We start from the raw sequence: 12,947 nt of genomic DNA, 5'->3' as shown, positions 1-12,947 counted from the left end.
TCCACCAGGAAGGAACATTTAATTTAAAAGTCCGTAAAGTGACTTTGTGCTTCTTTGGGATGGCACAATCAAGCGACGTTCACTTGCAGAACGCAAGCTTCTAGAGGCACATAAGTCTGAAGTAACGAATTTAGGTAAATGGGTGCAGAGCCAGTGGTAGTTTTGTAGGCAAACATCAATGCCTTGAATTTTATGCGAGCAGCTATTGGAAGCCAGTGCAAATTGATAAACAGAGGTGTGACGTGTATTCTTTTTGGCTCATTAAAAATGAATCTTATATATAAATAAATAACACTGTAAAATAAATAAAACTGTACAGTTTTTGCAAAATAATGAAAAATAGCTACTTTATTTTACAATAAAAATAGAAGACAGAACACTGTTATAATTTCAGATATTATTGTAGAACATTATTATATAATTTTTATAGATATTATTATAGAACATCACAATTAAACATAATAATGAATGACTGATATATATATATATATATTTTTTTTATTTGGAAGCGGAAATGTCCTGAAATATCTTGATAACTTCACATGTTATGATTTGCAATTAAGATAAATGAATTAAATAAATGATAAATTAAGATGTTGCCTCTTCTTCTAAAGAAGTATAGGTATTAGAAATATAATTTATTATCATACAGCATAAATCTCTATTATAATCTAAAAAACAACTCATTAAGCACATTTAAATTACCCCCCCCCCCTAAAAAAAAATAAAATATATATATATATATAGTGGTAGGCCGTTTTCGGCGTTAACGGGAGACTATTATCGGGAGACAAAAAAATATTGCCATTAATCTATACAGTACATACAGACTGTCGGTCTGGGAACACCCCCGGGAACGCCCCGTCACATGATGTGAATTTAGCCCGTGGGGGAAAACATTACCTTGGCGCTAACTGAAATACACAAGACAATCATGTCTTGTGCTTGTGTCGTTTTCTGTACGTCCAATAAACTAACAAATTAAGTTCTACATCCTTCCTAATAAAGAACCGGAAAGAATTACAAAATGGCTACAAGCAATACATTGTGAGGATGATCAAGGGAAGTTGTGGAAATCCCAAGACTAAGCATGTGTATGTGTGCAGTTGGCATTTCATCACAGGCAGGCTACGTTAACATTGTTTTCATTATTAATGTTATCAAAACTGTGTAAGGTTGTTTCAGAAAGTGGCATGCATATATAATTAGCCTAATCATTCTACCTTAAGTAAAACTATGTAACGTTAGCCTAGTGTCGAACCTAAACTCACATGAAACGCATCTGCTACGAGGTGTAGTCTACGTGATACCACTAGAAAAGGCCAAAGATTTTCATATACCCACTTAAAAAAGCGTGAGGATATGTAACAACTTAGTTTAGTGTTTCATTCATAAATTCACCCCGTCTGTGTTTGCGAAACGACAGGGACAGAATTGTGGAATCCAGTCAAAAATAGAGCTTGCTGTATAAAGCAGAACGTCATGGGATTTGGCTATTTTTGAATAAATACATCTATATTAGGGCTGTACAATGAATCAAATATCGATATAGACTAGTGTATATGAATATTAAAGTTAAAAGAGACTACAATTGTTCTACGCGTCACTGGGAATGAGTGCTTAATATGTGCATTTTTGTCATTCAAATACACACGATGTTTGCTGTGTTTTCCCCCACACTGACTCCGCCCCCAACTATGACTAGATGCCGACTGTATGTATTCTCAAAGTTGGGTTGAGAGCTGGGTCTATACTAGGCGAGCTATGAGGACTTTCACCTTGATATTTTAGTGCGGATGTATGCCTAACCGAATTTCACTGTAGGGGGCAAAAACGAGTCTTTAAACCTGTGTGTGCTCCTACGCCTAGTGAGAATATAGTTCCCAGTATTTATACAATTAAAAATGGTCTCTGTCTCATATAGCCTTGTTATTTGTACACGCTGTCACTATACAGATCACAACATGTAAATAGGAAAAATGTTTGCATTATTTTGTCACTTATTGGGATTACTATGCTACCATTATCCATTTACATGTAAAAGTCTTTGTGCTAAGCTAGGCTAGCGGTGGGTGCGTCAAATAACACTTACAGAACGCACAGAAATTAAAAAGGTATGTATGGACTTATCTAACTCTGGGGGATACTGTGAATAAGCTAAAGTCTCAAAAAGTCAGAGTGTTCCTTTAAGTGTCATTGGCTGCTGGGCGTTCACACTTGGACACACTTGACATCATCAGAGGTCACAGCACTCACTTGGCAAAGTCATAGATCAGAACACATTTAGTAGTGTCAGGATTCACAGAATATTCTCTGTGAGGTCAGAGGTCAAACAGATTATGTGAGGTCAGAGGTTAGACATTTTTGTTGAGTTTAGAGGTCAAACAATGTATGTGAGGTCAGAGGTCATATATTTATTATGTAAAGGTCAAAGGTCAAACACACTCTCTGTGAGGTCAGAGGTCAAACACTCTGTTTGTAAAGGTCGGAGGTCAAACACACTCTCTGTGAAGTCAGAGATCAAACACTCTCTGTGAGGTCAGAGGTTAAACTATCTGTATGTAAAGGTCGGAGGTCAAACACACTCTGTGAGGTCAGAGGTCAAACATTCTTGGCTCTATAATAGACCCGGCACAATGCAACGCAAGGCGCATCACAAGTGTGTTTGCTAGTTTCAGTCCGGCGCCGTTCACATTTTCCCGTCCAGTGCCACGTCGTTTAATTAGCAAATGCCCATGGGCATGCTGGTCTAAAAAAAAGCTGTGTTCAGGCGCATTGCTATTTTAAGGAGCTGAAAATAGACTGCGCCATAGACCAACTCCAACATGGTCTTAAGCCTAAAGTCAATGGCGCGATATTTTTTGTTATTTGAAGATCACGTTGGTAGAAAATGCTCCTCTGGGCGGGTCCACAGTGCACGTTGACTTTGCTTATTACACACAGGGATGTGCATCACACAAATATGCCAAATATTAAAAACAAAAGGATTACATTGTGTATGCTACATAAATATAAAAATGTAATGATGGATAGTCACTGCGTGTATGAGAATAAAGCTACCTATTTGCAATTCAGCCTATTACTACTTATAATGATGAATGTAATTGGCTAATTAATTGAACAATCGTGCCAGTACACACACACACACACACACACACACACACACACACACACACACACACACACACACATATATATATATATATATATATATTTTAACTGACTCATCGCACAGAGCTTTGGTGGATTCATGCTTGTCCAGTAAATGTTGAAGGTCAAACACTCTGTATGTAAAGGTCGTAGGTCAAACACACTCTGTGAGTTAGAGGTCAAATGTTGATGTTGTCTGTGTGTGTGTGTGTGTTTAGAGTCTGATGTCGGTGTTCTGTCCGCTGCTCCTGTCTCTCATCTCTGTGCTGTTGTCTCTTCTCTCTTTCTCTCTGTGCTGTGTTCGTCAGTTGACTGTGAAGTTGAGCCCTACTGCAGTGGAGGATGACAGCAAGCTGTCTGTGAGTATTGTCCATGTGTGTGTGTGTGTGTGAGACGTCTGTTTACTCGTGTTTGTGCTGTGTTGTAAAGCATGATGTTTATTTAATGAAACCCTGTGATCCACAATAGAAGAAAGAGCCACTCCTGGAAGTTTAGTAATATTGTATTAAATATATTTATTTCAAGATAACAGAAGGATAAGATAAATAAATGAATGGATGGATAAATACATAACCCCCCCCCCCAAAAAAAAAAAAAAAAAAAAAAAAAATGACAGACAGATGTGTTGATGGTAAGAGAGAGAGGGAGAAGACACCTTGACATCTGCCAGCACTGATCCCTGATCCTCAGAGCAATTTACTCAGTGTTTGTCTCAGCACAACACACACACACACACACACACACACACTCCTGACACCTGTATGATTGTGTTAATCAGCAGCTGACTCTTCAGATTGCTATAGCATCAGCTGCTCTGAAGACAGATTAACCCTTGACCCGTCGAGTCAGGATGTCCAGAAGAATTTGATTGACGTGTTTCTCCTCCTATCACAGGCCAAGCCCCGGCTGCAGAGAGGAGGAAGCTCCGCCTCTTTACACAACAGTCTAATGAGGAACAGCATCTTCCATCTGATGATCCACACACTCGATCCTCTCAGTGAAGGTAACACACACACACACACACACACACACACACACACACACACTGAGTAGGAGCAGAATAGTGTTCTGAATTAACATTAAACCATACATTTAAGATTCTGGTCTCATTTGTGATATTTCTCATGTGGTACATATTGAAGCAATAATAAACATATTCAAGTGAATTCATCAAATCCTGTGAATTTATGCCGTTTTCCAACACAAAATAAAAATATAATGAATAGATAGATAGATAGATAGATAGATAGATAGATAGATAGATAGATAGATAGATAGATAGATAGACATGTACTGTGTATTTGAAATTACCCCTCTTTTTTAAATGCTTTATGGGGGATGGATGCCATAAACCACATTATTTCCTACAATGTCCTGTTTTCTTTTATTCTGGTATTTCTTTGGAATATGATTTCACTTCACATTTCTCTTGTGATCTGACAAGTGTGTGTACTCTTTGAGCTGGTGATGTTTGATGAAGTGCAGCAGTGTTTCAGTGTGAACTGATGTGTTTGATGGTTTGCTTGAGAGATTTAATACTGTGGTGAACAATGTATAAAACGTTCAAGTAAGAGAGATTTTTTATGACATTGCATAAATGTGTGGTCATATTAGTGAATGGAAAAAGGCTCCATGATTTATTGTCAATAGTGTAGCGATGTAGCACAGCTCACTCAGAAACCAGATTCAAAGCAAGCAGCTCTCTGCGGGTCAGAGCGGTCTGTGTGGGACTCTCAATCACAGAGATTCCTGCTGAAGTGATTTCACCTCAGTGATGGTCAGTGTAACCGCAGTTTAGGAGTAGATGTGTGGCTGTCATGCTAGTGTTATTTTGGTATAAATAAAATAAGTTTTTGAATATTTTACATTTGTTTTTATTTTTCTATTTAATCTGAGTCATTTTGTTGTTTTTATCATTTTTATAATTTTATAAAGCTATAACATTTTTTATACATTTTCATTAATTAATAATTTATTTATGTATTTGCTAATTTATCAAGCACATTTTTCAGTTTTAAAATGTAATTTGAATTATTTGTTTATATATTTTAGATGTATAAATAGATTTTAATATAAGTAACACAAGTTTATTTATAAAGAAGTTGTGCACTGTATTCTGTATTACTATATAAAGTAAACCTGTGTGGATGAGGTCAGTGTGGCATCAGCAGAACACTTCTGACACGTTCACACGCCGGTAAACTCACACATTCATCACACGTGGGTTACGCTGTTAAATCAAACCTCATCTTTTATTCTCTACATGGCTTTGCAGCAGGGCTAAATTGTTTTTGTTTCTGCTTCATCTCTCTCTGTCTGTCTCTGTTTCTCTCTGTCTGCTGTTTCCTCAGAATTCGCTGACTCTGGTGAGTGATTCTCTAAATCTCGTTGTCATCACAGTCCCCGCTGATGCCGCTCGTCCTGCTCCCTTTCAACTTTCCATGTGTTTGTCACTTTTCATTGTGTTTTTCCTTGCTCAAGCTCCATCTCGTGTAACCCATTACCCTGATTTTATTTTTGTTGTGTTGATCTTTCACATAGAGCATGTGTAAATAATGACTTTAATCGCTCATAACAACCTGAACTGATATATGCATTGTTTTAGACACATACACACAAAAAAATCATGGCTGATGGATTTCATTTATTATTTTTTTAAGATTTAAAACACATCTTACAGGTGTAACATTAACACAAAGACACACTGTGGTTGTGTTGGTCATATACTGTGTTATAGTGGTTTAATGTGACGAGTCTCCGTCTATCTGTCAGCACATGGAGTTCTGGAGAAGAACACCCTCATCTGATGAACTGATGAATTACATAAGTCATTAATTGATATTGAACACATAATACATGACTAGAGCCTGGTTTTCCACATCACTTCTCTTCACACACAGACACACACTGCACAAGCTTTCTCACTTCTCAGACACGACAAATGAAACGTGTGTGTGTGTGTGTGTGTCTGACCTCTTGCGTGGCGGTTTGTATTGATGATTGAGCTCGACCCCGCGCCAGACGATCAGTTCCTCTCTGTTCGGAGCGATGCGTCTGCACACATTCATAAAGACGCTCTTCCACTGATCGCAGGCGCAGATGCGTCTGATCGGGTCTTTCATGTGACCTTTATTACGTAACGTCACACACCCGTCCCGGCTGAATCGATGTTAAAAGCTTTGTGCCGCTGGGATGAGCGGTCAGCAGTGCAGAGGTCATTCTACAAGGTCACCGCCGGACAACAACATGTTTATGTCATATCTGAAGTAGAATAATAAATAAAACCACTGAATTTTCTTTATGGCAGAAAAATGATTACTGATAAAAATGCATTACATTGAAGCATTGTATATTATATACTACATGAATCTAAAATTTATTTTAGATGCAATATCCTCAATTAAATATTAAATTCCCCCTTCAGATCAGTCATGTATAATGTTTTAAAATTATAAAAAAAAAAAAAAAAAAAAAAAAAAAACTTTTTACACATCATGCTGTGTTGAAGCTAAAAGTCATGACAGAGTGACCTCTAACCACCGACCAATCAGCAGTCAGATCAACAGTAAAATGAAAATAGTGTGAAAATGGACTTTGTTTGGGTTGAGAATATCTGGGAAGAACGAGTCAGATTGTTATGCAGAACAGTCAACCTGTTTGTAGTAATAAGAATTATCAGAAATGTTTATTGAATGTTTATATTAGAATTATTTCTGAAGATCATGTGACACTAAAAACTGGAGTAATGATGCTGAAAATACAGCTCTGATCACAGAAATAAATGGAAGTTTAATGCATATTAACATATAAAACAGTTATTTTAAAGTGTAATAATATTCCACATTTATTTTATCTGTTTTTGATCAAATAAAGTAAAAAATTAGCTGCATCATGACACATCACTCACAGTGTTCATCTCAGTGTAAGCTTTTTATTTCTCCTCCTCTTTGTCTTTTTGTTCTTTTGTTTTGCACTTATGTCTGTGTACGGAGCCCCGCACATGACAAGCAGGAAAAAATATAATGATTTACTAATTCGTTCTCTCAATGTACTAAAACGTGCACACAATTTAGCAAATCGAGGGAACGCAATAGTAAATGTTTACACGCTTTAGTAAATCGAGGGAACAAATTAGTAAATCGTGCGCACAGTTTATTTCTTTTTTCTTGCATGTCATGTGCGGGGCTCTGTATCTGTGAGACCGGCCTAGAGAGAGATTTATTTTGGCCACATCACCTCCTCGTTCTCACTGACACTTATATATTCGTGTGTGTGTTTTGGTGGACGTGTGCCAGCGTGTGTTTCCTTACCTTTGTCTCTGTGTGTGATATTGTAGAGCTGGGGACTTATGGCAAGCTAAAATATTATCACTCAATGACCGAGGAAGGTAAGACTCTTTCTGTCATCCCTCATTTTCTCTCGTTCTCTTCACCTCTCTACCCACGATGCCGTTTGTTTATGTGTGTTTGAGAGAGAAGTTTCTTCTCCATCTTTAGTTTCATGACAATTTTGCCGAGATTTCACTCACATAAGTGCAAATCGTAGGTTTTATCCCTAATTTAGTATCATTTTGAATTTTCACGGTTGTTTTCTTTCATCCCTTTCATTTACTTATTTATTTGTTGGTTGTTCTTTGAAAGTGTGTCCTTGTTTGTTTATAATGGATCTAATTTTATATAAATGTTTTTAATGTAAATCAGTGAGCTCTTTATAACAGTATATCAGATACTGACATAAAACGATGAAATATTATTCATCACACTATATCTTATAATTAATAATTTGTCTCAGTAAACTTTTGATCATATTGATCATTTAAAGGCTTTAGAAATGTATTGAATATAGTGAATTTTGGGTTAAAATTAGAATTTTCTAGAATTTGAATTATAACATAAATAGCCTTTAGCAGATTTTCTCTTTAAGGAAAGTAGATGAAAATATTCAGGATTCAGCCAGTTATGAACATGTCCAAACATATGTTTTAAAGACTGCGAAAGTCTCTTTTCTAATATCACTGACTAGGAAGTATCAAGCCATGATTAATGACATTTGTTAAATATCCTTCCCAAACATCCTGTTTCAATAAACACATCCATGCATTAAAGAAAGAGTGTTTTTAATAGTCTATAAAATGCATTTGCCAGAACGGTGGGTGGAATGTACACAGTTTTTTGCATTACTCGTCACCGTCTGTAACCGCTCAGCAATCCGCCAGAGTCAGATAAAACAGCCGACTGCATTCAGACACACAGAAATAGATGGTACGATACATACGTCACGGTGTTGAGACAGAGAGTGAGTCATTCTATAACTAGAGTTATGCGAAGGATAATGCAATAATAACAAACAGCCCGTCTCTCTCTCTCTCACACACGTCTCACTAACGCAATAATGCCACTTCTGAGTTACACAGAGTGACGGGCTTCTAATTTTAGTTCCCTCCTCCGTACTAAACAGACTTTGAAGTTGTAACATTCAGCAAAGGATGGTACATGAGTAAATATTTCATCTGACTCTATTTAGAGAAGCTCTGGTTGTATTCAGAGCAACCTAAAAATAACCTGGACAATACCTGTCTACAGAAAACGCCTGTGAAGAAGAAGAAGAAGAGCACTTAATTGAATTGAAGGCACCATTGCAGTGTATTTAAAATCTTAGAGAGTATTTATTAAACAACTGCATTTGCACATATTTAAAAAAAATGAAATAAAGGCTACATAAGTGACTTGAAGGGAAATACTTTCTTAACACACTTAAGTACACTTATATGTCAAAATAATGTCAAATAAGTTTTACTATAAAGTAAATTTCAAACTATTATGTTTTAATACATTTCTGTCATTTTTGAAAGAAGTACACTTATTTTGATGTGTTGACTAACGTACAAAGCACATGCAAAGAACTAATATACTAATTTTACCTAGTGTATTATAGTGTATTATTCAATATTATGTTTCAAGTTGGTTTATTTTAAATTAATTTGCAACTTTTTATCATTGAAAAGTATTTAATAGCAAATATATTTCGACAAAATACTTATAAAATATAAAGATCTTATGTGAGTCAAATCACTCTAAAGTTAGATTTAATAAAATGTTAACAATGATGCATTTTCATTTTATTGAATTTAATTCCAAAATTGTCTGAAATCATTACATACATTTTCTCACTCATAAATGCTTGTCAGTACATTCAGCAGTACTTTAACCATATTTAACAGACAATCAAAGTAATTATGAAATTACATATAATAAGTCCAACTTAAGTAGGCCAAAAAATAAAAAAATAAAACACTCTGAAGTTCAGCAAATTGCATTTAATATATATATATATATATATATATATATATATATATATATATATATATATATATATAATTATAATTTGATTAAACATGCAACTGTTTGAAAACATTACATTAATTTTGCATGTAAGTATAGGTGCATCTCAATAAATTAGAATGTCGAGGAAAATTTAATTTATTTCAGTAATTCAACTCAAATTGTGAAACTTGTGTATTAAATAAATTCAGTGCACACAGACTGAAGTAGTTTAAGTCTTTGGTTCTTTTAACTGTAATGATTTTGGCTCACATTTAAAAAAATTCACAATCTCAACAAATTAGAATGCAGTGACATGCCAATCAGCTAATCAACTCAAAACACCTGCAAAGGTTTCCTGAGCCTTCAAAATGGTCTCTGACAATCATTGACACCCTTCACAAGGAGAGTAAGCCACAAACATTCAATGCCAAAGAAGCTGTCTGTTCACAGAGTGCTGTATCCAAGCATGTTAACAGAAAGTAGAGTGGAAAGGAAAAGTGTGTAAGAAAATGATGCACAACAAACTGAGAGAACCGCAGCCTTATGAGGATTGTCAAGCAAACTGTATTCAAGAATTTGAGTGAACTTCACAAGGAATGGACTGAGGCTGGGGTCAAGGCATCGAGAGCCGCCACACACATACGTGTCAAGAAATTTGGCCACAGTTGTTGTATTCCTCTTGTTAAGCCACTCCTCAACCACAGACAATGTCAGAGGCGTCTTACCTGGGCTCAGGAGAAGAAGAACTGGACTGTTGCCATTAGTCCAAAGTCTTTGATTTCAATTTGGAAACCAAGGTCCTAGAGTCTGGATGAAGGGTGGAGAAGATCATAGCCCAAGTTGCTTGAAGTCCAGTGTTAAGTTTCCACGGTCTGTGATGATTTGGGGTGCAATGTCATCTGCTGGTGTTGATCTATTGTGTTTTTTTGAAAACCAAAGTCACTGCACCTGTTTACCAAGACATTTTGGAGCACTTCATGCTTCCTTCTGCTGAAGTGCTTTTGAAGATGCTGATTTCATTTTCCAGCAGGATTTGGCGCCTGTCCACACTGCCAAAAGCATCAAAAGTTGGTTAAATGACCAGCAAACTCACCAGACCTGAACCCCAGAGAGAATCTATGGGCTATTGTCAAGAGGAAGATGAGAAACGAGACCAAAAAAATGCAGATGAGCTGAAGAACACTGTCAGAGAAACCTGGGCTTCCAGTCCACCTCAGCAGCACCACAAACCGATCACCTCCATGCCACGCCGAACTGAGGCATTAATTAAAGCAATAGGAGCCCTTACCGAGTATTAAATTCATGTACAGTAAGTAAACATACTTTCCAGAAGGCTAACTAATTGTTTTATTTTTTATTGGTTTTATGAAGTATTCTTATTTGTTGAGATTGTGTTTTTGTTAAATGTGCGCCAAAATCATCACATTTAAAATAACAAAAGTGTGCACCGAATGTATTTAATATATGAGTTTCACAATTTGAGTTGAATTACTGAAATAAATGAACTTTTCCATGACATTGTAATTTATTGAGAAGCACATGTTTATTATTTCTGTAATAAGTATTTTTTCTATGAGTACTTATTTTCAGAAGGGAATATTTGCTGTGATTTGGAGAAACTCAAATAACCTCTACTGTTCAGAGAAACTGAAATCTGCCCTGTCTACTAACTATTTTTACTAGACCACAAGCACAAACAACACAAACCTACTTAGTTCAATCTCCAAAGCCACTTTATATCCCAGATGTTCCAGGTGTGTTAATGATATGTAGGTCACATAAAATACATGTACGTGTTGATCGGGGTCACCGCACCAATCGAGCCAGACAGACAGTCTGTCTATCAGCCAGTCAGAGTCAGTGATTCCTCAAGGAAGCTCAAAGACTTTCACTGATCATGATGTTCTCCATTAGTGAAGTAAGACCAACTCATCACACATTAAGTTCATTGCTTTAATACATGCTCGTGCACATGCAGTTTCATTTGAACACACACAGAACGAGACAGGAACAAGCTGCTGCTGTTTGTGTTTGACCGCCCAAGATTTTAATTCCCCTCAACTGTAATGATGTTTGCTTCATGGGTCTGGTGCTGCTCTCGTCATGCTGAGTTATAGACATTGTCTCTAATCTCTTAAACCAGCGGCAAGCATCTGGGTTTACTGTGCTGTTGGTTTGAAGGTGGCACTAAAGGTCAAATTGTATTTTGACCTTTTTATAAGAGGCAGTGCTAAATAGTAAACATAGATTGAGTTTAAGGGTGTTAATGTTTATGACACATGCTGGAGTGACTGCTTTCACTAAAACATAGTGATTAAGTGTTATTTCTTTAGGCCTCACTCACAAACTAATATTAAAGTAGTTATATACATTTAAACTATTTTTATCTGTAAAGTCTGCACAGTGATAACCGTGTGAAACAGATGTACACTGTAGCTAAATTAGTACTTATGATGTGATGAAAATACTTTAAAAGAGCATACTTAAGTGTGAACTGTAGACACTTAATTGCATGTTTATTGCAATTAAATGAAAATTGTTTAAATTTATATTAGATGCAATTTGCTCAACTTTAGATTGATTTCAATGCACTTAAATATGACTTAATTACATCTTTATATGTGCTTTCATAGTTACTTCTATTGTCGTTGAAATAATTTCTGTTACATTTCTATTGAACTTGAATGTCAGACATTTGAATATATTTGAAACTTCACATTTATAATACAGTAAATAGCAATCTAGTAAATTACGTAAAAGTCTAATCATTTACTTAAAATGTGCTTTAGTATGACAGTCAACACATAAGTGTGTTTTAAAGCACTAAAATGTTTAATTTGACATTATTTTGAAGTTCTCTTTTAAAAAGTGTATTTAACTGTGTTAAGAAACAGAACGTGTCATTAAAGTGATTATCTACAAGCATAGTTAAAAAAAAATGCATTTTGCAATTAAGCACACTATTTGTTTTTTACAAGAGACATACAGTAGGTTAACGTGTGCTTTACTTTGTTTCCATGTCATATCTAGTGAGTATAAACCTGTTAACTGTCACCCGTCCCCTCTGTGGGAGGCCTACATTTACTTCACTATATTACAATTAAATCTAATCTAATCTTGACAAACTATATATCGTTGAAAGGTCTAAGACTCCCAAATATATATTTTACCAATATTCTTACTTAAAAATTATGTAGGAAAAGTAATCGATTAATTTATGACAAGAGTGCACCCTCAAAAAATCTAAATAATAACTGGAGTTTTGACCTTTGTTTAAAAAAAAGACTTATTTGTTGCCTTTTTCTCTATCACATTTTAGAAATCATCTGAAATTATATATCGACTGAAAACTTAAAATCTCAAAATTCATCCTTTAAAACCCATTTTAACCCATGTAAATGGTACATCAATATCAAGTTACAAAATATTTTCATTCATGAATTATAAAAAATTAGTGAGTGAAGTCAATGTTCA

At 35.5% G+C, this 12,947-nt stretch overlaps 2 protein-coding genes across 5 annotated transcripts in view; both read left to right on the top strand.

The window, feature by feature from the left end:
• The window catches only part of LOC113098810 (uncharacterized), a 167,310-nt gene that overhangs the window by 81,234 nt on the left and 73,129 nt on the right, over window positions 1-12,947 (top strand). The window lies entirely within an intron of this gene.
• Window positions 1-12,947, top strand: part of LOC113098808 (sodium/potassium/calcium exchanger 2-like) — a 48,237-nt gene that overhangs the window by 16,505 nt on the left and 18,785 nt on the right. The window contains exons 3-6 of one of the 4 annotated variants that reach the window (XM_026263898.1): window positions 3,459-3,509; window positions 4,045-4,153; window positions 5,502-5,516; window positions 7,487-7,537. In XM_026263898.1, the coding sequence (XP_026119683.1) occupies window positions 3,459-3,509; window positions 4,045-4,153; window positions 5,502-5,516; window positions 7,487-7,537 (226 nt within the window). The remainder of the gene's footprint in view (window positions 1-3,458; window positions 3,510-4,044; window positions 4,154-5,501; window positions 5,517-7,486; window positions 7,538-12,947) is intronic. The other 3 variants (XM_026263900.1, XM_026263899.1, XM_026263901.1) reach the window with 3 other exon arrangements.

Source organism: Carassius auratus, unplaced genomic scaffold (genome assembly GCF_003368295.1).
Source record: "Carassius auratus strain Wakin unplaced genomic scaffold, ASM336829v1 scaf_tig00216683, whole genome shotgun sequence".
NCBI classification, from domain to species: domain Eukaryota; kingdom Metazoa; phylum Chordata; class Actinopteri; order Cypriniformes; family Cyprinidae; genus Carassius; species Carassius auratus.
Note: the sequence above shows the minus strand (reverse complement) of the source record. Positions and strands in the feature narration are given on the sequence as shown.